This window comes from Calonectris borealis, chromosome 21, assembly GCF_964195595.1.
Source record: "Calonectris borealis chromosome 21, bCalBor7.hap1.2, whole genome shotgun sequence".
NCBI classification, from domain to species: domain Eukaryota; kingdom Metazoa; phylum Chordata; class Aves; order Procellariiformes; family Procellariidae; genus Calonectris; species Calonectris borealis.
The window spans coordinates 11,597,029-11,624,044 of NC_134332.1; the positions used below are offsets into that span (position 1 = coordinate 11,597,029).

Here is a 27,016-nt window from a genome sequence, read left to right on the forward strand (position 1 = left end):
GAAGGGAAAAGCAGCAGAAGAAAGCAGTGCCACATAAAAACACTTTTAGGAGAATGGTCAGAACCCTCTTTATTCTGTAGCAGCTGCACGTTTCTCTTGATGCTGGAAGGCTTCTAAACATAACTAGTGCTGGTCTCCAGTGAGAGAGAGGGCTGCACATGATGGTTCAGGAAGTGTCCATGGTTTGCACAGTTTCATCCACCACCTCAATTTCCAGGAGTGCTACATTTTCTGTGAGAACAGCAGTAGTTCCTTTTTCACACTTGTATCTACCATACCTGTTAAAGAAAGGTGAAAATTAAGCTGGAAGATTGTACTACCTAGGAAAACTCTCATTTAAAATTTTAGAACTAATCAGCTTTCTCTGGAAGTTTCCTGAAAGAGTCCAACATAAGTAAGGGAACTGTGCTTACTGCAAAATCTACACTGATTGCAATAACTAAAGTTTCAGATAAACTAGCATTTTCTGTCTTTAAAAAAAAGGTTAAACCACGACACCAGGTAACTGGAAAGGCTACTTTATAGAAATAAGTGGGATCTCATTACAGTGTAGGACCTTCTTGCTGTGTACCCTCACTCAAAGAACAAGGACTTTATTTATTTTTTGCAACTCTAGAATAATTTTACCAGTGTATTAGCTTTGGGTTGCTGTGCTAAAATTAGCTAACACAAAAGACTACCTGTAATCAAGCCATGCTTCTGACTTCTGAAATCTTAACTGCATCTGACTAAGGGAGTTGTCACCCTTTTCACCCATCTATGCAGTAGAATCTAGAATCCAAAATCTCACTTAAAATGTGTAATAACTCTCTCCTAGTTGACCACCTATATACAGTTCTGCTTATGAAGTTGTACAGTAAGAAATCCAAAAGACCTTGAACTGGAGCAGCACAATTCTTTGTGGCTTTGGCTATAGTGTCTGCCTTAGAAAGAAGGGAAGAAGCCACTTCTTTAAACTCTGCTATTTGGCAGTGGATTGAAAAGTTGCACAACTTGTTACACATAACATAAAAGTACATACTGCAAAATCCTTCAGCTGCCTTGGGGGCTGTGATTTCACTGATTAGGCAATGTAGTTCACTGAGCAACTCAGTGTTTAGAAGAAAAATTTGCCAGCTCCTCTAACACTCAAATTTTGCTCGCTTCAGAATTTCATCACCTCTGTATCCTGAACATTATCAGTATTACAAGACCACAGGTACATACTTAAATGTAACCTTGTTCCCAGAGAGTTCCATAGTTGAATGTTTTGACACAAAATTTAAGAGATTCAGAATTACTGGCCTAAGGAAACAAGAGACAGAATAATGTCACCTTTGTGAAGGATTTACCATACAGTTTCACATGCTGTGCAGACTTCCCATGTGCTTTAAGGAAATGAACACCGAGAACTGGAGAACTGTAAAATGGGGGGGGGGGGGGCTGTAAGAAATCTGTCTTTTTGATGTGGCTTGCCAAATAAAAGAGCTAGGAGGAAAAAAGCACAAGTTTCTACGTAGTGGAAATGGTTGAGAGAGGACTGTTTGATTAGGCAAGCATGAATGCTTACATGCTTTTTTTAAGTTTATTTATACATTAAATGGGACTCCAGTTTAGTCCAACTAAGAAAAAAATCTTGTGACTGCTGTATTTAGCTATTAACTGTAAACTGCCCTTTCAACACATCACAGTGTATTTCTGGACAATTTTGAGGAAACTGTAGTGATCAAAACAATGTCTGTGTGGTCTTAAAAATCTCGGATAGGGCATGTTTTCCAGCCACTGGCTAGAAAGGGCCTCTAGAAATAGAATAACACACAACCTAGCAGTCACAGACTAGAGTTGTGGAGTTTTCACTTGGTTTTTGGTTTTGTCCCGGCAGTGAGGTCATAGATCACAGCTAATGACGGGCTCTGCTGCCTGATACTGCTTTTTTCAAATCTCCACGCTAAGATTAGGCAGAACTACAGAGGGTACAGCAATGCCAAGAGTCCTTCTTACACCACACAAGCTTCAGCAAGAACATGGCAGAACAAGACTATGTTGCTTCCTGACAGCGAAAGAAACGCAAGTTTCTTTTTTGCTCCATCGCAAATGCGAAACGTCATTACTTTCTCAAACTGCCTGAAACTCAAGAGCAGCCTCTTGGCTTGGTAAAGTGGTGGCAGGTAAGAATTTCATTTGTTTCCTTCACACATCTGTATGTGCCGTTAGCAGCTCTTATTCAACTGCAGGTACAGCCACTAATTTTTTCTTGTTTAGTTGAAATTCAGTATACAGATCTAGAGATTACTCTGACAAAATTTAGTATAACAGAATACAGGAATTGCTGGGAGGAAGAGCATGGATCAGGTACAGCTTCAGGAATACTAACCTGTCCCCCTTTCTGTTGGCCACATCATATGGACGGAGAAAATCCAACTTGTTCTTGCTTATAACACAGATATCTATGTTACTGCCGGAGCCCAGATCGTTGTATATGCCAGCTGCAATGGCATCTCTCACAAGCTGTTTGGCTTCCTCTTCCTGCAAAAGTTAAAAAAGCTGTCATTGCACAAGTGTTGGCATTTCACAGAAATGTTTGTCCACGTGACAGTGGAAGCTGTGAGCTCTCAGAACGATAAATGAGATACCAGCGCCTTTTTAATCACCGAAATACTGCAGAGCATTAACACCAGCCTGCTGAACAGAGGGACTATCTACAGGGACAACCTTTTATCCTGTTCGTGATCCACCACGCCCCAGGTCAGATCAGACTTAGTGAAGACAGTCAAGGAAGCAAAATTAAGATTTCTGTCTTGATGAATGGGTAAAATAAATTTTACAATTTTTATCTTCCAGGCTTTTGTGCACATGTACAAGTTCCCTATAGTGCCCTCTCTGTAACAGTTGCATACAAATTAAAGATTCACACTAGTTTAGTTACAAGACTTCCCTAGGTAGGGACGATTAATCGTCCTCTATAGTACCCAAAATTATTTCTATGATTTTGTAAAATTATTTTTACAAAAATAATTTGTAATTTTGTAACCAAATAGCTTGGTTTGCAAAATTTATTCAGCTCATCTTAATAGTGACTGCTTTGCAAAGCAGCCTAGCTCTGTACTGAATTGTAGCTGGCTAATATTTAATTCCAGTCCTGAACACAAGTGCAGAGAATTTAAAGAAACCTGCCAAAAATACTGGTCAAACTAGGTACCTCTGTCAAAATACTGCAATTTGTAGTTAAGTTCTTACCATTTAAATGAAAAAATGGAAAATTTGCTACAGTTTTTCTGCTGTACACTTCAGAAATTCCATCGGTAACTGACACAAAATATATAATATAATTAATGCATACTGTATTTATATATTTCAAAAGCAGGTATATTGCTAAATTACTTTGTACAACTACTAGAATCGTATTTGCAACAAAACTAGAATAGAAAACTAAACAGGATATAAAGCTCATTATTTTTATTGCTTCTGAAACCATGCACTAATCCTGCAAAAGTGCTAAGGTTTGCTTTCTTACAGGTTTTGTCTCTGCTTTCTTTTAAAAGGGCAAACATGCAGCTGCTGAAATACACATGCTGCACATAACTGAGAAATTTACTATTTAGAAGCTGTCTGAATAGCCTGAAAGAGTGCAATAGCGTCTGCATTACACACACACGAAGTAATATTCAGATGAGTGTCTCTTACAAGGAAACACTTCAAATTCATCAAACTCTCCATTAAAATATTACAACAGATCTGTAATCATCTTAGTTCCCCACCCTCCCCAATAAAATTCATGAATGGTATTGATGTGAAGGCATCAGAAATACAAGTTTTGATATACCTGATAACCTCCTCTTTTCTAGTAAAGGCTATTACAGCTGCACTGGCTCCCTCTACAGATCCCTGGCAGGGCTTATTTTTATTTCAAAGGCAGCTTATTGAAAAATCACAGATCAGATCCAGTGCTATTAAAAATAATCTGATATAGCCAGTAAATCCTTAGTTTTGCACTGTAACTGAAGATGGTGAGCATGAAGAAATGTTGCAGAACAACCTTCCTGAGGTGTCATTTTAAATCTTGTAAAAACTAGGTACAGGCATCTGTTCTTGGTACCTACACGTGCCTGTCCTTATGACAAAAGATAGATACACTGCCGCTTGACAAAGCCCTACAGCCCTACGGTGTGGGGGTCGAGTCCTCTCTCCTACACCATGGCACTGTATTTCTTGCTAAGAGAGACAAAACCAGCGAGGACACGTCCTGCCCCCTCAGCTCCACTGAAGCCTGCACAGACTAAGTGCGAGTGCTCCAGTCATCTGGCAGAAGTGTCAGAATGCAAGGAAAACAGATTGTGTCCATATATATGTATATACACACACACAAACACACATATATACACAAATACACACACCCACACACACTTTAATCTTTTCAGTAGCCTCTCGGGTACATACCAGACCACTTAAGACCCCTTAATTTTTCTCAAAAATGCATAAAGAACTTACTTGAAAACTGACTAGAACATGCCTGTTCCAGCAAAGAAAGAATAAGACTGAAACATCTATGATCACAGAAATACATCTATGAACACAGAAATTTGGACTCTGTTTTATCCTCAAGTCATTTACGGCAGTTGCTGCTCAGCCCAACATGATCATTACTGAATGATAAGTTTACCATGACCACTCGTCATTGCTTTGCTGTATTTCACACCTTTGAATAATCTTCTGCCAGTAGATATCATGAACAAAAGAGCAAATATTCAATTGATTTGATAAACGCAGCTTTTAAAAGTTTGCCTCCTTTTAAAGGCCTCAGTGTCTGCCAGCATCCTGCCACATGAAAATAACGATGCTGAGATCCACAGCCCACTCCTAGAATGTCTGATTCAGACAGCAGCTGCACAAGCCCCAGAGTACAAGTGCAGCTGAAGAGGAGCCCAAAATTAGCTCAGCTACAATCACGTCTGCTCCCAGCGCATACTTTGCATGCTCTGATGGCCCGCTATAAAAGAACCTGTTAATAACAGCAGTCCTGTTCTAACAGCTTAATTAAAGTATTGACCAGGAGGGGGGGCATTTTTTCAGTAAACTACAGAAATAGCATAAATTCTTATTTCACTCCCAGCTTCCTTAGTATTACACATTAAAAAAAAATTGAATTATACTTTCTACCAAGCTGACTAGAACAAAACAGCAATGCTGTAAAAATAACTCCTGTACCTTTCTTCAGTGTTTTTGGTAATAGTAAAGTATTTCCTCATTCAGATGACTTTCACTGATTTGTTACATGCTAAGGGTATTTTAGTACTATAGTGAAAAATATACTACAATAAAACAAAGACGTATGTGTAGATATGTTTAAGTGGTAGCAAAAACCAGAATAATTTCAAGCTATTATGTGAGTGTTAGTATAAGAAAAGCATCGCAGCATAGGAAAAATAAAGCAGATAGATTGGTAGGGGTTTGTTCCACTCTCCCTTTTAATTTTAATTTAATCTTTTTTAGACAACAATGTAAATCTCAGAGTCCTCTCACTAACTTAAACTTTTTAAAGTGTACTCTCTCAACCTGTTATCAAAGTTCTAAAAATATCCAGTACAGTCAGTAGAGCTCAGTTGTAACTGTGCTAAGGCATCCACTACACTGAGAAAGTCTAAAATGTAATCTCAGCTCTTTCATCTGATATAGTGCAGCCTAGTCCATGGACCTGGAATAATTACAGTTTTAGAAAACCCTGCTTCAGTGCTATTTACTCCTCTTCCTCTTTTCATAACTTAGAAAGATGACCAGAATAGCCACAAGGAAAAAACCCCACAACATTCCTTGACAAAGATCCTGCACACGAAGTTCTAGCAAGGACTGCTATTTTACAATCGGAAAGTAGGGGGTTAGCATGAAAAGTGCTGACACGGTCTTAAGTACAGGGGCATGAATGAGTCACTGTAATAATTAATCTTAAAAAAACCCTAAAAGTTCAGAGTATATAAGAGGAGCACTTCCTACTTTATGGTTGCAAAGACCAAGCTAACTGGGAATATCATTCTCTCGGGTCCACACTGCTGCTTAAATGAGATTACAGCAAGAGTGATGTACTGTAATACAAGTCAGTTGTGACAAGCAGCGCTTTATAGAGCTATCTGTTTGTCTCCATCACCACATCACACAATGTGTCCCAGGACTCCAATGTGCAACTCCATTTACCACTACATGACAAATGGGCAGCACTTGTAAAAGGCGCAAAGAGGTCCAGATCAGCCGTGTAATGGTCACCACAGATGTACCGTAGTGCTTGAGGGGGGAGAAAACAGACCCCCAAGTTCATTAAAGTGACCAGTAATGGATCTTTCAAAATGTGTCTTAGGAATAGTACAGTAAAGGCTAAAATAAATAACTCAGCATGGAAGGCTAATCTGAAATGGTGTTTGATAAATTATTTATAACACAGACAATTGTCTGCATTTAATATTGGAGCTACTGGTAGCATCTTTAAAAGATGATTTATGTCTTGTAATGCCATTAAGCTTTATATGGGCCCACTGCTAGCTATAAAGTCTGCTGAGATTTAGAGAATGAGTTTTAAACTGTCACTGCAACATCATAGTAGATAGAGACTGTATTAAATCTTTACTTTAAACCTGTTATCTAGAGAGTTGCATTTTGTAGACACTCAAGAACTGATAGATTACCTCTCTACAGCTGCTATGGTGCAAGTCCCAAACAGCACCAATAAGGAACTTTTACACATTATTCTTGTATATGACTTGAATCAAGTTTCTCTTCTCACTTAAGCAATTTCCAGATTTCAAATGCTACTGAAGTAAAAAAGAAAAGAGACTTCCTACAGAAAATGGGGATATTTCTACATCATGTTAACACTTTACTAATAGCTTTTAAACAGGTTTATCATTATGCCTCCAGCAGTAAAGGGAGCAGCTAGAATGGCTTGTGAATATTATTTCCTCAACATTTTTTAACTTGCTTGCAAAGTTACACAGGAGATGTTTTTTCCAAATTTAAAAACTGTAGAAAGGATTTTTTTTTTTAATTCTTACCAAAGTGAAATGAATACCTTCTGCGGGTCACTGATGTCCTGTTAGATATACAATACATAGTGCAGTTCTCCAATAATAAGTCTTATCAATAATTTGAAATATAGTACACAATGAATATTTGTATAGAATGACTATGATGTGTGTAACAATTTCTGTAAAAATAAAATTCAAATATTTATCACAACTGTCTTTTACAACAGAATGAAATTTGTTCAAATTATATATGTAAAAAGTCGATCCTACTTAAACTGAGAATCCACAAGACTCACATGGGAAGAGAAGAGGAAGGAAAAAAAAAAAATCAGAATCTTCAGGAAGGACATAAGCACCTACAGAAGCATAATTAGACTTTGGAAGAGTAATCAGCATACTACAACATGTGAGAGGATGTATAAGGCTGCCTGTTGGGAGAAGTTGTGGTAGAGATCAATATGTAACTGGAAGCAAGGCTAAAATCTGCTGGCTAAGTCCAAAGAGAACAAAACTGAGAAGCAAAGTAATTTGTGTTTTTCTTGTAAGGGGAGGTTGAAAGACTCCATTAGTGAGAATGAATTTGCTTTGGCTACCTTTTGAAGCTGGAAAGGGGCTGGCACATGTAATTCAAATCACTCAAGTTTAACAAGTTTTCACCAAAAAAAGCATGCATTTCAAGTAGTACCTCATAAGCAGATGAATGACATACCTTGTTTCATAATTTTTTAATTTTTCTTTTTAAATAGACCTATGCTATAATCAAAATATCTTGCTTTTCTTTCATCTTTGATCAGGTGAATGAAATTTAAAAGTAGCTAGTCTTTCTCCCTCACCCTTCTTCCTCCACCACCTTTTGTTTGTGCTCTAAAAAGTCACAAAAGAAGTTAGAAGCAGAATGCTGAGATCTAACAGTCCAAACAATGCAAAAACAGGCTATTAAAATAGATATATGTGATGAATATGTAGGATCAGGATTCCAAATCACAGAAAGCAGGATTAAACTGATATGCCAAATGACCACAGCACAAAGAAACATTTACAAGATAGAAGCTGCAAGTAGAAAAAGAATTAAAGCAATGATCACACCAAAGGCAAAGGGGTTATGAAAATCAGAATCTGAGATTAGCAGCATCTGGGAGACACGGAGCAGTAAAACGCAAAGACGGGTCCTAGAAACAACGACCAGTTTGTGCATGAAGAAGAATGGGTAGTTATCATCAGTATATTCCCAGCACATGATGGAAAAATTAAGATATCTAAAGATATCTAGGACTACAACTATGCCCTGTAATAGGTATAAAGATGGCATCACCTCCATTCTGCTGAATTTCAACCGTACGCTATTTTGGAATCGTGTATGCTCTGAAGAAAAAATCTGAATCTAAAGAAAAATAAGTATCATATACAGGTTTATTTAGTTTTAACAGCTGTTAAAGCCCAAGATAAACAGAAATTTAGTAGTTTCTAAAGCAAAAGTGAGGGGGGGAAAAGTGAAATAACTCTATTACTTTGTGTGTTAAACAGCTAAGTTACTTTAAATCAAGGTAACATGTATCATGTTTTTTCCAGTTCTGTTTCCACAGCCTTATTTAACAAGAAACCAAAATGCTCCAAATTCTGAAACATTACTTCCATTCACTTGCGGGAAGGCAAGTCAATGACTCAATATTTGCACAACAAACACTGTCAAGGACCCAAAGGGTATTAAATATGATCAGAATTTTCTCTCCAGAACACATCCTGTTCAAACGCTGTGGAACATGCCTTCTGTTTAGAATGGTAACTTCAAATACATTTGTCTAAATTCTAACTTCTCTGAAGCTTTCAAAGCTGGACTTCTATTTAAACAAAGAAAGAAAAAAAAGCAGCACAGACCAGTTTGTTACATACTCTATACTAGTCTGTTCATCACTTGGCACTTCCTCAAATGCAAAGTCTACAGAGCCTGTCTGTGCCACCATCACCAATGCCGTACATTAGAAGACAAAAACCCAATTTACTTAAATCCCTGGATTACAAACACACCAGGGTTAATGTGCTGCCTACACTACAAAAAAAATGCAGCACAAATATGGCATGGGCAGGAAATTACACAAAAAGAAATCGGAGCGTAGCACTGACCTGCCAGTCTCGTTAGAACTCAGCAACTTGAGTTTTTACACAAATGCACCTACATTCATTCATTAATAGATCATAGAATCTTAGCTCAGGTAATTCTGTACTGTATTTGATGTCAGTTTTGTTATAAATAGTATGTTAGTAAATGTTTATTTTCCTAACTGTTTTCTACTAAGAACTTTTCAAATAAAATGCACCTTAGTCCCTAATTATTATTCTCGGTGATTACAGTTTTTTCATGTTCCAATGGTAGACGCCTGCAAGCCCAGACTCATCACCACCTCCCCCTTTCTGATATCGTACACCACACAAGTATAATAAACCATGTTAATATTTCATACCAGTGTGAAATATGCTGGAGTATCAATTCAACATCTGCTGTCTTTAGGGTACTGGCGTCCCGCAGAGACACTTTCAATTTGTAATTGAGTTCTATACTGAATTAATCAGCAGTTTATCTTTTTTAGTAAAATAATGTCTTCCCCACTAACCTGGATTTACATTAACAATTTATGCCAAATTACCTGCCAAGGCAAGAAACTTATATGCTTCGGAACTACTATTCAATAACATTAGTTCCTATATGTCATTCCTTACATGAAGATTAGTACAATACATATTTCCAATGGTACAGAATTAAATTACAAGCTCCTCTCACAACTATGGGATTTCTTCTAATACTATTTCCATGCTTTGAACTAAGAATGAATATGAAAATTCATTTAATCCATCACTTCTTATGTCTGGGTGAAGTTCATGGTTTTTTTAGGGAACTGATTCTCAAAATAAAATGAACTCGCTCAACAGTAACAGAGCTGTAAATTCTGCCAGGCTGCAAGTTCTACTCTGACAGTGCGATATCCTCAATTTTCTGTACAGCCGCATTACTGCACAGTAACGTAGTGAACCTTAGCCACCAGGAAATAGCCAGAAATGTAAACCATGCAAAAGACGACAATTAAAATTACTATGTATTATTACTGCATATCAAAAAATTACTATCCAGCAATAACACGTTGGCTTCAAATAAAGCAAATCTCTGTTCATGTGACTGACACTACCTCTGAAAAAAGGATGGAAGGGAATGAAGATCAACATTTTATTTGGAAAAAGAAGTCTTGGGCCCTCTGGTAATTTTTCCTTCCCAATTCATCAAAATGCTCCATAAAGCTTACTGGCCGGGAGGCAGCCGCCCCTCACAGCCCAGGCTGGCTCCCACCCCCCGCCTCATTCCCGTTCACTCTCCCCTACTCAGACAGAAATCGCGCTCTGCCTCCGCAGCCCTCGCCGCAGGAGCTGCGCTCGGGCTTCGTGCCATGTGAAATATTTTCCAGTATGTTTTGCCGGTGTTCTGCAGTTATGGGAGATATACAAACTGAAACAATTTAAACTGGAACACCTGCTCCTGAGAAATGCATCAAAAATAATTACCTGTCCTACGTCTACCCTGTGCAGTGAAATGATCTCTTAACACGGAGCCCTGCTTCCGACTAGCTTGTCTACATTATTATGTACAAAGTTTAAGTGTTACTTTTGTAAAGGTGAAGAAATTGTTGCTCTTTGTCATGCAGCAAGGCCCAATTTAAACTAAGGTAAAATTTATTTCCCTTGATAAAGTCTGTAAACCGAAAACTAGAAGAAGGTGCTACTGGGTATCACTGGTAACTCAGACTGATACTGTTGGCAGTTTCCCACCTGATTTCTGCACAGAAATTGTGCTTTGATATATTCAAAAAGCACACCTCAAAACACTCCTCCAGTAATCCTAGCCATTCCAGAGCACATCTAGCTAGCACATTTTAAATCAGCCTCATATTTCCTGTTTAACGTTAGTTCCGCAAAGGAAATCAATCCAGGGCACAATTCTGTGAAAGAAGATGAGAACGGTACTAACTGTCCAATGCATCAAGCCGAAACCAGGTTACCACAGAATAATTTTAATCTAATGTAAAAATAAGAGACAGTGTGATAAGCCTTTATTTTCTGGATGACTGTCTGCACTAACGCCTGATATTTACCCATGGAAATTCAAGTCTCTGAAGGAGACAATAATACAGGTATGTAAGGAAAGCTTGCAATCTGTATCGCCATGGGCTCTGTCAGAAAAAGCAGTGAAGATATGCCACTAAGTCTCAGTTATTGTCACTGGCTAATGAAATAAACAGGTACACAGTGCACATAAATACTAAGTACTTATTTTTGTTCACAGAATCAGATTTTTTTTCCCTCCCCATTTACTTAATCTCCGTGTTTGACACCAACAGGGGTTCAAGTATCTCAGGCAGGCTCTCCAGCTTAACTCTGATAGTCTGGCTTGATCTCTATTGTCTGCTGTCTGAGCTCAGCCGACAAACCTCCCAGCAAGTGGTCACCTTCCTATGGAGTCATTAAACCTCTGAATGTCAGCTGGTGGGATTAGCCTGCAGACTTCCACACCTGAGCCCTGTGGCAGGGACACAGGCATTTTGATCACCATCACTAATGAATACAGAATTCATATGCAGCTTGTCATTGCTCTTGAGCCTTGAATCACACAGATGCAGGCTAAATAAGACTGATGAGACAACTATTGTTGAAGATTAGAGAGTTTTGACAGTTTCCAAAAATAGCTCAGTATTGTCAGTAGTTAATAAACAAAAATAATACCACCATATTGAGGGACAGTAGGAAATACGAGCACAGAAACATCTGAATGATCTGTATGTCAGCTGTTTAAAAATGGAAGAAAGTGACATGTTTTTGTCACTTTATTTTGTCACTAATATTTTGTACTATGCCTGATGTATTTTCTACTGAAACAAGAGGTATACAGTGAAAGCTGAGTTTAGACTACTTTCCACTTTGATACAGCAAAGACCTTCAGCGCACATCGAGCATCCGGAGGAAGGCATTCTTTATGCCTCAGCTTCTTCACTCTGGGAATATGGAGCTGCTCAAAAGTACCTCAAAAATCAGTCACAAAGCCAGGAACAAAACTGTGGACCAGAAGAGCCTGCGTCTACACATTTTGCAAGTTCCTGTCCTCCTCCTTCCTATGATTTCCTTGTGAACACACCTACTCTGACAGCTGCAACTGTTAACTGAAAAAGGTTATACCTCCAACTCCTCCTGTCTGCCACTCATTTCTCCTTTTACAGAGGATTACCCAAATCTGCCAGCTGAATTGCTCATAAGGTTGCTCCCTAACCCATGTTTGTCAAAAGCAAACAAGTAGCAAAAGCAATCGCTGCAGAATGATCACAAAAGCAAACCTGGCCAACAGGTGAAGGAATCTCTGGTCTGGAAAAACTGCATCTTGCTCTCCTACAGCATAGCTGCTGCAGGAAGGTAAATGCCCACGCTCCAAGTGGAATATAGTCAGAACAGCCCCCCCTTATTTTTAAACTGTTCCTACCCCTCCAGAGTCATCTTGTTTTCATTCAGTTCCACTTGATTTCCTGCCACACTAAAAGAAGTGGTATAATAAATGACTGTAAACATAATGTCACATTTTTGGGATGACCTATTTTAGAAATTGTTATTAAATATCTGCCAGACTACCTCCTTCCATTTTTTTCCCACCTATTTGGTGCCCCTGAACTCATTACGCAAAGATTTACTTCCCCTTCCCTGCAACAGTTCTGCTTTCTGTGGCTTCTACTGCTTCTCTTCCTTCTGGATCCTCTTTTTATTAAACCTGGCTGTTTTGATGAAACCCAGAAAATAAATGAAGTTACAAGCAGCCTGTTTTCTTGCTTAAACGTGAAGCTCTTGTCAGAAGGCTACAACATAGCCTCACTGTACATCAAGTAATTCTTCCACAGACAAAAAGCTTCTACTTTTCAAACGACAGAAATCAAATACCGGAATAAAATATATAATACCCCCCAATCTCCCTAGGAATTCAACAACCACAGGACAGATAAACCCAGAATTTCAGCATTTAGTACTGTAGACATTTTTTCCTAGATCATATGGTTTCCATATCCACTGACTCAGAGTATTTCTTTACTATTGTTTAACACCAGAAGGCATGAATACATTTGCAAAATCTGACTGTAAGGTTTAAAAACCATGTGGCTACTCTATTGAAAGAAAAATTGGCTGCAATGAAAGATCTAAGCTCAAAACACTCTATTAGATGTGCTGTTCTTCCACTTATGTTTTTTAAAGTGGATCTATAGCTGCCCACATGACAGATTAATATTGTTCCACAATAGTTAGGTGCTTGGCATTACATTTTTGAAGCATCTACAGGCCTTCAGGGCTGAAAGTGTTCACATCTTCAGCAATCTATAATGGTTCCTCTAGAGGCCAGCACTTGCTTCATAATGAAACATGCCTCCATAAATCAGACCGCAGAAGTGGTACTCGTGTACGTCACCATCTATCTTAGCAGTTTCTCTGAAGGATGTTGGGTAAAGATCATCTCCTGGCATTGCAACCAGGGAAAGGACCATCACAGTTGACATTGATAAAGCATGTGCTACTTAAATCTGAAGACACACTAAGTCTATGGAAAAAACACATCCTGCTGGTGTTAGCATGCCTCAGGCAGTGGTAGAAGCTTTCAGCAACTCATCTTCAAAAGGCAGAGAGCCAGGGCTCTAGAAACCTGCAAAAATTGGCTAAGCCTGCAGTCTTCTTTTTTTTTTTTCTTTTTTTTTTTTCTTTTTTTTTTTCCTTTTTTTTTTTTTTTTTTTTTTTTTTTTAAGTTGAGCATCTTCAAAGTCTACGATTCTAACTGTAGGGCACAGCAGCTGCCACTGCAGATTTGATCCTCTCAGCTTTTGGCAGCTCTCAACTTGAAATTCTAGCAAAAGAATTTTTCAAGTTGCTATTATTGCCTGTCATGGATTTATAAATATTGTGCACTATCTGCTGTGGCATGGCTCTCATGGGACACCAGTGCATGCCAAAAGCATAACAGAATGAAAAACAGTTCCTATTCTTCAAATAAATGCTAATTTTTTTTTAACTGTGCTCACACGATGTGTTTGGTGATCAGCTTCAATAGTACAGAATATATATCAGAGGCAAAAAAGCTGATTGTCTTTTCCAGTAGTATTCAGCTGCTACTTTCATTAAGCTTGTTTAATTACATTCCAGATGCTAATTTGCAAGTCGATACCAGAGGGTGCAGGACAGTTTGCCTTTGAATCATTTTTCTGTGATGTGAAGCACACCACTACCCTCCAGTAGCCCTAGCAAGATATTCTGACAATTAGTGCAAAAGAAAGCAGTATTGATCTTGACAGAAAAATATTAATCCTCAACCCATTTTATTAAATTAATCTCCAAGAATTTTATCATCATTGCCATTTCATAGCCAATTTTATGTAAAATATACATTGTGTACTTCAGATTTAATTTGTTTTAATTTCAATAGAAATATCATTTGTTACTTCGTTACTTTACCGGAAAAAAAACCACATCTGACTTAAAAGGTGAATATTTTCAGCTGGCAGCCATAACAGAGTATGAAGTGTTTAAGAGTACAGTTGAGCTTTATCACCTGAAACTTTGCTGGTTTAGTTAACACAATTACTAAATTGTTATCAGATAACAGAATATCTAGTAAAAACAAATGAAGGGTTAAGGTGCATGCAAGTCTCAAAGATCTAAATATATATTTCAACAAATTGGTAGGCTGCATTTCTACATGCTTGTTATAAGAGTGAATATCTACTGCTATTTATGGTTGTGTATGAAGACAATTTAATTAGGATGACCTTTCTAAATAGGAAAAGTTGGAGATTTACCAATTTTTGGTGCCTTTTTTGGTTGCTCTTACACAAAAACAGACTTAAAATACAAGCTTGAAAACTAGCTGAGACGAAGATGAAATTTTCAGTTTCATAGCACAGCTCTTTGACATTTGTATCTTTGAAAGCAGACTATTATGCTGTAGCTGTTAATTCCAAGGATTTGTAGTCCATGTTTTCAGTATGAATAGCAGACATGCCAAGTGCACAGTCACACAAGAGGAGGCTGGAAAAAGAGACTCTGTCGTTCTTACAGCGGCATGAGGGGAGAGAAAAAAAAAGTAGAGTCTACCTCTATCTAGCAGTTCTTTCCATCAGTCACCTAGTGTAATGCTACTTACAGAAGAAACTTGAGTGCCTATTAAAAATATTCCAATATTTCCAATAGCATTTATAAATATACTAGAGGTCAGAAGTCCAGTGTCTTCCAATACTGCCCAAAACATTGCAGCAACACAGGAATCCTGGTATTACTGCACACCTACAACTATTTCATATATACTGACAGAAAAGAAGCCAGTTCCAGGAATAATTGGAAAACTGCTTATTACTAACTCTTAAGCAGTTTAACTACTGGAAAACATCTCAAAACAAGTTGGGTCGTGTGTCCCCCCCCAATCAACTGATACATCACATGTCTTCAGGAGATGTAACAGGGTATGACACATCACTTTAAAATTTAAATTTAATTAATTGATTTTAGAGAGGAACTCAGTGGACTTATGAGATTATCACCTGAAAATACACTGCAGTCACGCCAACATTTGAAGGGGAGGAAATGACCCACAGCAGTTCCAGTACAAAGACAAGGAACATCTAAAGACCTTTTCTGAAGTAAATCAACTTTTTATTTTTCCAGGTTATTCAATGATAGTAAATAGCTATAAGATTTGTTATACTGCATTTTAGGCCGAAATAATTGCAACTGTTAGTGTTACAAGTCAGTTTTAATGGGTTCAATTTTCAATTTTGTGTTCAATTCTCATTTTTTTCTTCACTGTGAAAGTATTAATCAGTTGGAATCAGAAGGAGCATTCACAGAAAGTCTGCAGAGATTAATGTGGTTTAAAAGAGGGCTTGACATTACTGAGGCATTTTACAAAATATGGTCACAGAAAGCCCTTCAATTGTTTTGGTTTTATTTTCATCAATAGTCTGTCTGCAGATAACTGATTTTTCACTGTTGAGTTTAGCAGGCACTGAACATGGTGTAACCAAGTGTAAGGAAATACTATAGCTAATACAATAATAATGTACTGCATACATTCATAAAAAATAACTGAATAACTTATTCTGATCTTAACCATGACACTCCAGCTTTTAGCTCCTCTGAATGATTCTCTATAATGAGCAACCAAACATTTTTCCATTTTTTATCATCAGCAAAACACAAACAACCCACAATCTTATAAATCTTCTGATTATCAGCTTTTAAGTCGGTATTAAAAGTCCAATTACTAGTTCTGAACATACCCAATCAACCAGAAATCTAATTGGTTTCATAAACTACTTGAACATTTTTTGTTGCTTTTACAATCATGCATTCTCTTTTCAAGAGAGAGGACTGACTACTGAAGGAAAAACAGCAATACTGACTATGCAAGGGCTGTTGAATTCCTGAAGTCAACTACAATCAGTAAGCTGTATGTTTTTAAAGCTTTCACCTGCATTCAAATCACACAAGTTTTTCCATACATAAATTTGCAAGAAGCTCTATTTCTTTAAATTTATTTTACCCATCAACTTTCACAGCTTTGCAGTAAGCTGACATTAGTACATTTTAAGTGCAGCGAAACTAGAGCAGATTTAACTTTAAGGCTTCAAACCTCTTAAATTCTTACAATCATGAGAATTATTGAGGGAAGAAACACTGAGCTTTAAAAATAAAGTTTCTTACCTCCATGTCCGGTTTGTATTTATCTTCAAATACTGCCATAGCTGCTAATGATCCAGAACCTACAGTAAAAAATTAGAACACTTATTTAGCCAATGTATTTAGTGCCACAGTTTGTAATTCCTACTCCTCCATTTCTCCTGTCCCACTTTTGTGCCTGGCCACGTTAGAGGGTATGTCACTTATTACTAAGACACTTAGAATGAATAGATTGCTTTAACGAGCTGCCCTGGCACAGTCACCTTTACGCATGGGGATGAGTAAACTAGCAATGGTAATAGGGTAGCTGGCTGCTGCCATCAGGTTATCTCCCATATCTACTTTAAAACAGTTTATTATGCATTTACTTTGTGCCATTATTTTTACATTGAACAATAACAGCTGAATAGACAAAATGACAGATATGAAAACATGAGTTTAACATTACTTGTCTTAAAGGATGCAGTGCAAGTGTAGTAACGGAACAGAAGCCATCGCTACCCAATGCACTCTAACTGCAGGCATTATAAATGTGCTTTCTGTAAATTAATACGAAAAGCAGTATGATACTACTTTGTTCAGAAAGAGTGAGTCTTCAGGAAGATATCTTGTCTGTCTGTGGCCCTAACCATATTTCAGAGCGCGCTACTTTTGGGGAGTGAATAAAGTTACCTGCAATTTTTTACTCCAATTAGAAGATTTTTTGGCATTTATTACTTTTTAACTTGTTTTGCATACTGCTATCTGTTTAGCTGGGTCACAGAGAAAGCCGTATTTTCTATTTAAAATGATTTGTGTATATCGCTTGACCACCTCAATGGTTTAGTGAAAGAAAAAGGCAGCGATTAAACAGTTTCAAATGAGGTGTCCTGCTGATTTTATCAAGTCTGCTGAATGTATAATGAAAAAGGAGAAGCTGACAGTGACACTGTTGAGAAAATACAGACTACCTTATCTGAACCATTTAAGGAGGTCCAATTATAGATCAAATTTAAAGGGTAGAAACAGCAGCTTTACAGACACAAATCAATGAACATGGTAATCCCAATGAATATGACAGATATTCCTGTTACAGAATATTGCTGTGGTTGAGGATCATTACCTTTACAGTACCAAATACATCACATCTAAAAGCAGTAGGACACTCTAAGTGTGTACTTGTATTACAGGCAATGACTATTCATTTACACCTTGGAGCAATACATGACTCCATTTTTTTAAATGCTGAAACTGGGAATAAAGAAGATTTTTAAGCAACTAATAGCAGAAATGAACTGCTGATACAAAGAGCTGATATCACAGAACAAATCACAAATAAAAGGAATTTTACTGATCCTTCAAACAAGGTCAAAATAAGGTGTGTTCCAAAACAAATACAGGACTTGAACCATAAAATAATTCTTCTTGTGGAATGACACAGGAACATTTCTAATGAGGGGGGAAAAAAAAAAATCTGAGATATGGTCTCAGACTAAGACCACATTCTTACTACACTCAAATGAAGGCCTACCATAAGCAGAATGGGAAAACCAGAAAACAAACTAGTCTCAAAACTAGAAAACAATCTCACCTTTGGATAAGGGTTCTCTGAAAAAAATTAAGAGTATAGAGACTAAAAAGTGTGCAAGAATGAAAGTATAAAAGGTAATACCTGACAAATTACTACATTAAAGCTACTGAGCTAAGAAAAAGTAGTCTTAGTTTCTTAAGACTTCTACTGACAAATAAAAGTTATCAATAACACAAATATTGCAATAATCTCATACATGGCTCAGACTGGATTCATTCCTCTAGCTCCTTTTTAAAAGAAGTTCCCAAAAGAACCTATGGTCCAGAACTCAGTAGACTTAAAGAGAAAAAAAAAGGAAAAAGGGGGGAAACCTTATGTTACATTACATTAAACCCTTTATACATAAAGAGTTGTACAGTTAATTATTTATCTCCCTATATTACCAAGATGCAAATAAATGCCAAATTTAATATCAACTTTAAATAAATGCAGACAGTCCTATAACGTAAGTTTTCAAAAAGTTGTTGAAAGTTTTAATTTATTTAAACCTACATGTAGACATTTTACATCTAAAAACCACAGTCCCAAGGAGGTTCTAACAGAACAGGAAGTAAAGCTGGAAAAGCTTAATAAATTCAAGGTTTTTCTCTACTGCTTATAAATCCTAAATGTAAGTTTTATAAGCTTGCATTAAAAAAAAGTACCTAGCAAAAGTCTCACAGCACAGCTAAGCATTCTCTGAAAGAACAGATTTTTGTAATCTTAAATAGCACAATGAAAATTCTTTACTCTTACTAGCACCAGATGTAAACACTGTATTTTTAGAAACACAAATAGATGTATACCTCTGAGTTCCTGTATCAAAACAAATCATCTTCTGTTTGACAACAGCAGTCTGAACTGTTTTGAAAAATACTAATGATGCACATATATTCACCTGTAGCACATTAACTAAAAAACCCTCAATCCCTCTATTTGCATTGCTGGTGGAATGAAACCCCGGCACTTGACCGTCCATGCAGAAACGCAGAAAACCAGCCATGGACAGTTGGTCGCGAGCACAGTTGCGAACTTCACTATCCAATTACACCAACTTCCCTCTACTTGTCAAATTCCACATACGATCCAAACAACCCCACAATGTTCCAAGCAGTTCAACCGACTTGTGAAAGCTATGCATTGTAACAGGAGAGCTGGCAATAAAATCGTGAACTTAAGTAAACACTGGAAGTATGGTTTTCTTATTGCAGTACCTATAAAAGCACAGAAAACTTAGATATTAAGGGTCTACGGAGAACTTGTTTGTATGTGGGGAAACAGCTGTTCTCTTGTCCATGTATTCAGTGCCCACCAATAATTCATTTTTAACAGGCATGCTTTGCCTTTATGTAGAAACAAGCTTAATAATTCCCAAACATAATGTCTGGAGAAAGATAAAATCCAAACATTGCAAAACACCATCCATTAATTAGGGACAGACATTCCCACCTCATACACACAATAACTGATATAAGTCACTACCAGTTAGGATTCAACATTGCTAAGATGCAGCAGTTCAACCTCAAATCTATTAAAACATTCAGGAAAGCTGAGAGATAATGCGTCATTAAATAGTGTCTTTAACTGAGCTCAGATTCAAAGTAATACCAAACCAGATATTTATCTTAGATAGATAACTTCAGTTTGAAATCTTAACAACACACAACCAATCCAGAAATAGGAACTTTTTTTTGTTGGAATTTTTTTTTTAAATGTTGGAAGTTTACAACTGTTCTGTGTATGAGCAATAAGGATAATTAAAACAAAGTGTAATTGGTAAAGTCATCATGTATTTGTATTACATAACATTCAGGGGAAAAAACCCAACCTTTCAGCTAAATTTTTTAAAACCACTAAGTGCTATGAATGGTTACACTTCAACAAGCTTGGAAACACAATCATCAAGAAAAAATGCCATATCAATTCCAAAGAATTTATTTTGCATACATTTTCAGTAAGCTACACTTTAGAAACAAATATTCAGGAAGTATTAATCTAGCATCTAAATATATAAAAATATTGATTGCCAAACAAGCTATAAAGAACTAAAACTGAGATGCAGAGCTGTATTCTGAGGCAAATGCTTTTCAGTCTCATAATTAGCATGAACCAGGGAAATTATGAGACCCTAAGAGATTTTATTTTCTTCTTCTTTAAGAAACATTGGTCATTTCATAAGTTTTCACAACTAAGTTATTCAAAAGTTTTCTGGACTCAACTGTAATAAACTCACTTTAAAAATCCCATTTGGTGTTTACTTGAGGAGTTGTACTACTCAGCATAGATTTAAAGTGAAAGATAATTATTGATAGCAAAAAATCCAGCCAACAATAATTTCCACCATATTTTGCAACTGTAGTAGCTTCTCTAAAACAGGTGAACTAGATTTTTAGCAGAACGTTCACTGAAGACAACTTCTTATTGCTAAGCACAGTCCATTTTCATCACCCAAGGACCTGTTTGCTACCTCAGTCTGCCACGCTGGAGGATGTACGGAGCCTTGAGAGAGTAACATTTAGCACTTCCTAATCCATCAGTGTCAGGGCTCACTGACAGGGCATTTATTCACACGCGCTCATTGTTATTCAATTTGCTGTTCGTTCTAGGTAAAAATTCAGTGATCTCCACAGCCCCATCGACTGGGATCATTTTTCACCCTGGTTCCTGGCTGAGGGGCTGAGTCTCAGCAGTGGTAGTGCTTGCTCTGCAGGACGACACTGCCAATGCATGAAGAGCTGATTTATGAATATGAAGCAACACTGGTACCAGGGGACTAGCTTTAGCCACTAGAGACGACTGGAACGTACTTACTGTTTCCGAAAGCTGAACTACAGACTTCAAGTGCTTTAATTTTATGCATGCATTTCATTATAAGTCTTGGCCAGAAGCTTTCCTAGACAAGCCAAGCAATCAGACAATCTTGCATCGTTTGCTGAAATCCAATTTTGTCCTTTGTCAGCATAAACCGTTTAATTTGATGTTTTCACTCCTGAGTAAGCACTGAGTATCTTTTAAATCCCCCTTGCAAGGGAGGACTCCACTCTGTCCATCCACACATACACTCCAGAACATTAAAACAAACAAAAACGCTACACCTTAACAACCTTTCCTATTTAATACTGAATTTCCAAAAATTAACTGGCCAAAAATACCTACCCTGATTTAATAGACTGCCCTTAGAACATTTGGGGAAAAAACCAAAAACAAGCAATAGTCTAAATAAGATCAAAATAAAATTCCAACCACTATCTCTGATTTGACCTTTGACACCTTCTCTGCTGTCTCAGTTCTATCTTTCTTTTATATGCATAAGCAAATCTTTTTACTAAAATATATCCAAGTCACTGGAGAAAGTACCAGTGTACCAGGTGTAGAAAAGTAAAGGACATTTATGCTGAGAAGGGCTTTGTTTGACAGGGTGGACAAAAGTAACATGTAATCACCAGACACAGACCTGGTACAGCTGACAGCAAATCAAAGTTTAAGCTACAATGAACTTAATCCATTGATATTCTACTTTCTGTTTGTTTGAACTTATTCTGCTACTATGTTATTTTTGTGGAGGGAAAGAGGAGTGGCCAGGACTTTCAGAAATACCATAGTTTAAAGCTTTTAAAACATAGGCACGAAAGTAAACATGTACATAACAGAAACTGGCAATCAACTACTAGCAGCTATCAGTATAGAGTCAGTTATAGTTTTACAGTTAACTACAATATTGGGTATAAGGCAATTCTAAGAATCAGACATTTACTTTTTTTATATCAAAGGCTAAACAATGACATCACATGACTGTTACATGGATTTTATTTGCCAAGTCAGTAATTTGCCAGTTCCTGGGGTAATGGCACCATCTGTTGGTCCAATACCACCTCTGCAGAATTTCTGCAAGTTAATCACAGTTCTCATTATACAGTTAACCAGATGATTCAGTTTAACAGCTGCACTGTTTCAGCAGCGCAAATATCCAGAAGAAAAACCTTTAATATTTCCAAGAATACAGTAAGTACGTGTTTTATCTAGAGATGCCAACCATGAACAGAAAAAGATTAACTAAAATTAAAGTTGTATTTTCCCATCACAGAGTCTGCATAAAAGCTGCATCAGACATAGGCTGAATCTGATTTACTAATCTGACACACGGCATTTTCAGATCTGTTTTCTTTTCTGATATATTTATTTGGACTCTACATTACACTTCTATAGCTCTACCAAAACCAAGCTTTAATTTAAAATCATCCAAGTCTTCAAAATGAAACGCAAGTCTGAAGTGATAGTGTCTTCTTGAGTGATCAAAGAGCAAAAATAATTGCGACCCTGGTTATGTTTGGAATTTTACTTTTTCCAGATATATGATATTCTCAGTAGAGCATTAACCTTAAAAGCCACAGATGAAACTGCGCAAGAATATTGTTAGCTCAGAAGGCACTAGTTTAATCTCTTACCAGTGTCTCAGTGGCGCCTCTTACTATTTTTTTACCCTTTTCTCCCAGATTACTGCCTATAAATCACAAAAGAATTCAGAACTAATCAAAACAAGCTCGACACTACTATTGAAAATACTCCCTTTGCCAAAGACTGGGCAAGTTCCGTAATATTTCGAGATGTGTGTCTTTCCCTTCAACAACGCATGTGTTATTTCTCTTCTCAAAAAAATATGAGGATAATGGTTACCACTAAGGCTCTCCTGCAAGTCACAAAGCTTATTATAGCTTATTACTTCAGGATTCTTACCACAGGGACCTCCAAGCATCCCTCAATAATTAAGAAACAGAACAAGATGTCTAAAGAAACAATTTTACCTAGAGACCATGGACAAAGAATAGTTAGAAGACAGGGAGGAATGACAAGTTAAATTCACAAATCAAGATTAGAGATGAATGAAGATTTTGTATTCTGTAATACAACGTCTTCCTGATTATACTCATAAGAGGCCTCTAATTGGGTTGTTTAGCAAGATCACAGATAAATGAGTATATGCTCAAGAGCCATTTCACAACGTGACATTATTGCTACTGCAGCACTTAGGAGTTCAAAAGTTTAATTCTCTCCTGTAGGTATTCTTCACCTTCTTCTGTAGAACTGGGAAGTAATGGAGCAATGTTTCTGCTTTTTAAGTGTGAAAGACAAGACACCAGAAAAGCTGCTTATGATTTGCATTCTGCTACCACAAAGCACTTATTTCCAAGTTATCCCATATTCTTGTTTATAGTGGAAGAAACAGCAAATAAAAATATATTTACCAAGATTGCATTTTAAAATATATCCTGAACATTGCTTTTGTAACTGGTCTCGGCAGGGTAGTACCTAAATGCCAGAAAAGCATGCAAAAATCTGTGGTTTCAGCTTTCAGAATTATCACTTCCCAATTCGAAACTGAAGAAGAGGTACACAGAATTGCATGTACGTATAGCTCAAATTATTGTTATTACAAAAAATGTTACATAGACAGAAAAGTTAGGGTACTAACACTTAATAACCTGATGGTGGGCTACTAATGTCAAGTTGACCCCAACAATAGACAGAATTAAACTTCTTTACTGAGAAGCTCCATACAGTAGTTAAGACTGATTATTATATGTAGCAAGTAAACTAGGTGTGGCTTCACTATAATGAAGCACCTTCCTGAGTAAAATACAGCTGCTACTTAGCAAGAAATACAGAAATACAACAGTCCCAAAGGAGACGCAAGACACATTTTTTTCCCTAATGAAACTACAGAAAAACTTCAGGCAGAATGTAATTCCTCAAGTGAGACGTTCTAAGGAGATTTCCCCCTCCCCCCAGCGAGTTTTTGGGACTCCCACAATTCTCTTGCTTTAAGGTATGCTGGGGAACACACACAGGAACTTTCCCAATACCATTTTTTTGGCAGCTTAGATTAGGTAGTATAATAGCCCATGTTTTTCAAGTGTTAGAAGCAAAACAGAATAGTGCACCTGCCTTACAAATAGGGGTACAACTTTATCTTCGAAGTCTGAGGCCTGTACAGCTCCCAGCAAACAATGGAATTTAAGTAAAAAAATTTTAAATAATAATTTGAAGTGTTCACACTTTTTACCAGTCAGTTGTATTACAATACTGAGGGAGTATCACTTACCCATGGTAACATAAGGCAGTTTGTCGGTTGATCCATGAGGATATATGCTGTAAAGGTGAGGTCCCGTGACATCTACTCCCCCTAAAACCAGGGCAGCACCAATGTAGCCTTGATACCTAGGAGCAATGTTTATATGTGAATCCGAAAGTCCACAATAAAGCTGTGGTTCTTTTTAACGCAATGTACGCATTTGAGAATTTTTCCATGATTACACCAGGCACATCTCTGTAACAGAAAGACTACTTTTACTGTCTGTGACCAACAGTTTAAATTAAGAAATTTACTAAAAACATGGTATATTTCAGTGTCAAGCCGAACAAACAAGCAGACTGGATGATACATTTGTGCTAACAGGGAGAGAATTCAGATTAGTTTTTAAGCCTTAAATGAAATTCCTGTATTTGCAATTAAGTTTTTATTTAGAGACTTCAAAGCAAATGTATTCCTTCATTTCCCCTGTGAGATGTTCTTGGCTGCTTTAACTTTTTAATTTATTGTTTTGTGACACACTTAAAAGGCAAACTGCCCATCAATACAGCATTAAGTGACTGAGCTGAATTACTGCAATTTATCTAGGTCACTTGGTTGCACAAAGCATTTTCTTTTCATTGCTTTATTTCACCTTCCAGGAGACTTTCCAATAGCTTGAACAATATCTTTAATTGAATACACTCATTTCATTCTTTCCTTCTCTTTCAACGGCATTTTTTACTTCTGCAAAAGACAGTACTAAACAGTACTGGAATACTTAAAAGTTTGGAGAGCATGCCCTCAATCTAAGGGGATGCTCTATGTCATGCTGCCATAGGAAGTTCAACTGCCATACAATAATAGTCTGATCAGTCAAGCAATCAAATAAAATCTTAAGATAACTGCAGTACAACTTCCAACCATTTTACTCATTTATCTCACTATACCACCAGCAGAGTTCTATATTAACAGCTGTAGGCTTCACATGGTTAAAAACTTTATTCTTTTGAAAATAAATCACATTTTGAGGTAATGATTCTATTACAAGCCATATGAAAGACTCAATTTTACAACCTTGCACATTACAAGATTATTACTGGTCCAGCCATCTTGCCACAGAGATACACATCAGTTTTCATGGGTGTGATCAACAGTTTATTAAGCTAATGATCTTCTATTTTTGCAGTGTAAACACTAGCAACACTGTACAACTATAGCATCAATTCTCTAAAACACCATAGACTTGATTTCTCTTCCATCTCAGTTCAAATACCTATGAAGCAAAGAGCAATTATTAAATCTTTCCTAAACTCTTATGATGAAGGTTAACTAGGTTGAGGAAGGATGCTCCTTCACAGGAGCTTAAATACTATCTAGTGATTTCAACAGAATTGTTAATAAACGAGAAACCCATTCCGTTACCTGAAAAGCATTTGCTTTAGCATTCGATTAGCTGTGACAACTCTTGGAAGTCGTCCAGTAGATAGTGAATGGAGCTCCAGATTGGAAGAAATCAGCTGAGTTGTCATATCAGTATCTGCAGCTGTTCCAGCACCGCAGCAACTGAAAAATAGTAAGAGCAAGTTAGGAAAAGGTGGGGAGGACAGGGGAAACAAATAACTCTGCGCATTATCCAACAAGTAGAAATTTTCTCACTGTAAAATTGAGGAAATTAAGTTCTCATACAGTCAATATTTTCAGAGCATGAAACAAGATAGCCTGTTTAAGTGTAAATGAAATACCAGAAGTCCCCAAGTCTTGCTAATAAATTATCATTTTAAAGTACACCTTAAGATTTGCTGTTAGCAAAGGACACGGCTAAAAATCCCAATACTATTACCAATACATTACACAATAAACAATTTTAATACTTACTAGATGTTAGGAGAAATGAAGTGTATTTTTGAACAGTTCTTGTCAGCAACAACCATTCCTTCAGTTGCTCTCGTATCTGCTCCGAGGACTATGCCATCCTACAGAAAGAGAGAATTATCCCCAACGCCTCGACCTTCCCGGCACCGACGGCGAGATCGGCTGCAAGGCCCGGGGCAGCTCGGGAGGGAGCCCGCAGGCGCCGGCTCCGCGCAGGCCGAGGCCGGGGGCGCCAGGCGTGACTCAGCAGCACGGAACCTCCGCCACGAGCCGCGCCGGGACGCTGCTTCCCGACGGGGCCGCCCCGGGGCCGAGCGGCCTTCCCCCGGCCCCAGCTCAGGAGCGAGGGGCGGCCGCGCCCCCGCCCGGCTCGGCCTGGGGCTGGGGAGCGTCCCGCGGGCCGGCCCGGCCTCCCACCCGCCGCGAAGCGCCGGAGGGACGCGCCCGGCACTCGCCTCACCTTAAAGACGACGCCGGCGATCGTGGTGCCCGTCTTGCGGGCGGCAGGCAGCCGCTGCCCCTTCTGGGCGAGCTCGGCCTCCAGGAGGGAGTTCCTGCAACACAGGGCGAGAAGTGGGGCCGGGCGGGGGCCTCCCCCGGCCGCCGCCCCCACACCCCGCTGTCGCCCGGGCCCGGGCCCGGCCCCAGCGTCCCGCCCGCGCCGCCCCACGCCTCACCGAGCGCAGTTGTCGAAGCTGAAGCCGCCGCTCGGCGCCTGCAGCGCGGAGACCGCCGCCATCTTATCGCTCCGCCAGGGACGGGCGACGCCTCCTGAGTGCTTCCGGGTCACCTGCCGGCGCG

The 27,016-nt window shown here is 38.1% G+C and overlaps 1 protein-coding gene across 1 annotated transcript; it reads right to left on the minus strand.

The window, feature by feature from the left end:
• Positions 1–43: 43 nt before the first annotated feature.
• Positions 44–27,016, minus strand: PSMB7 (proteasome 20S subunit beta 7). Its single transcript, XM_075170861.1, has 8 exons — positions 26,893–27,016; positions 26,676–26,769; positions 26,219–26,316; positions 25,766–25,906; positions 24,374–24,489; positions 16,749–16,807; positions 2,354–2,505; positions 44–278 (listed from the first exon to the last, which is right to left on the minus strand). Exons 1-8 carry the CDS (start codon positions 26,952–26,954, stop codon positions 167–169), a joined length of 834 nt encoding a protein of 277 aa, XP_075026962.1. The 5' UTR covers positions 26,955–27,016; the 3' UTR covers positions 44–166.

Excerpts from the sequence above, each read along its gene's own strand:
- PSMB7 (XM_075170861.1), bottom strand. The coding sequence starts at position 26,954 with ATGGCGGCGGTCTCCGCGCTGCAGGCGCCGAGCGGCGGCTTCAGCTTC. Across the intron at positions 25,907-26,218 it reads TTCATTTCTCCTAACATCTA|TTGCTGCGGTGCTGGAACAG; the intron begins GTAAGTATTAAA and ends ACTATTTTTCAG. Across the intron at positions 2,506-16,748 it reads AATACAAACCGGACATGGAG|GAAGAGGAAGCCAAACAGCT; the intron begins GTAAGAAACTTT and ends TAACTTTTGCAG.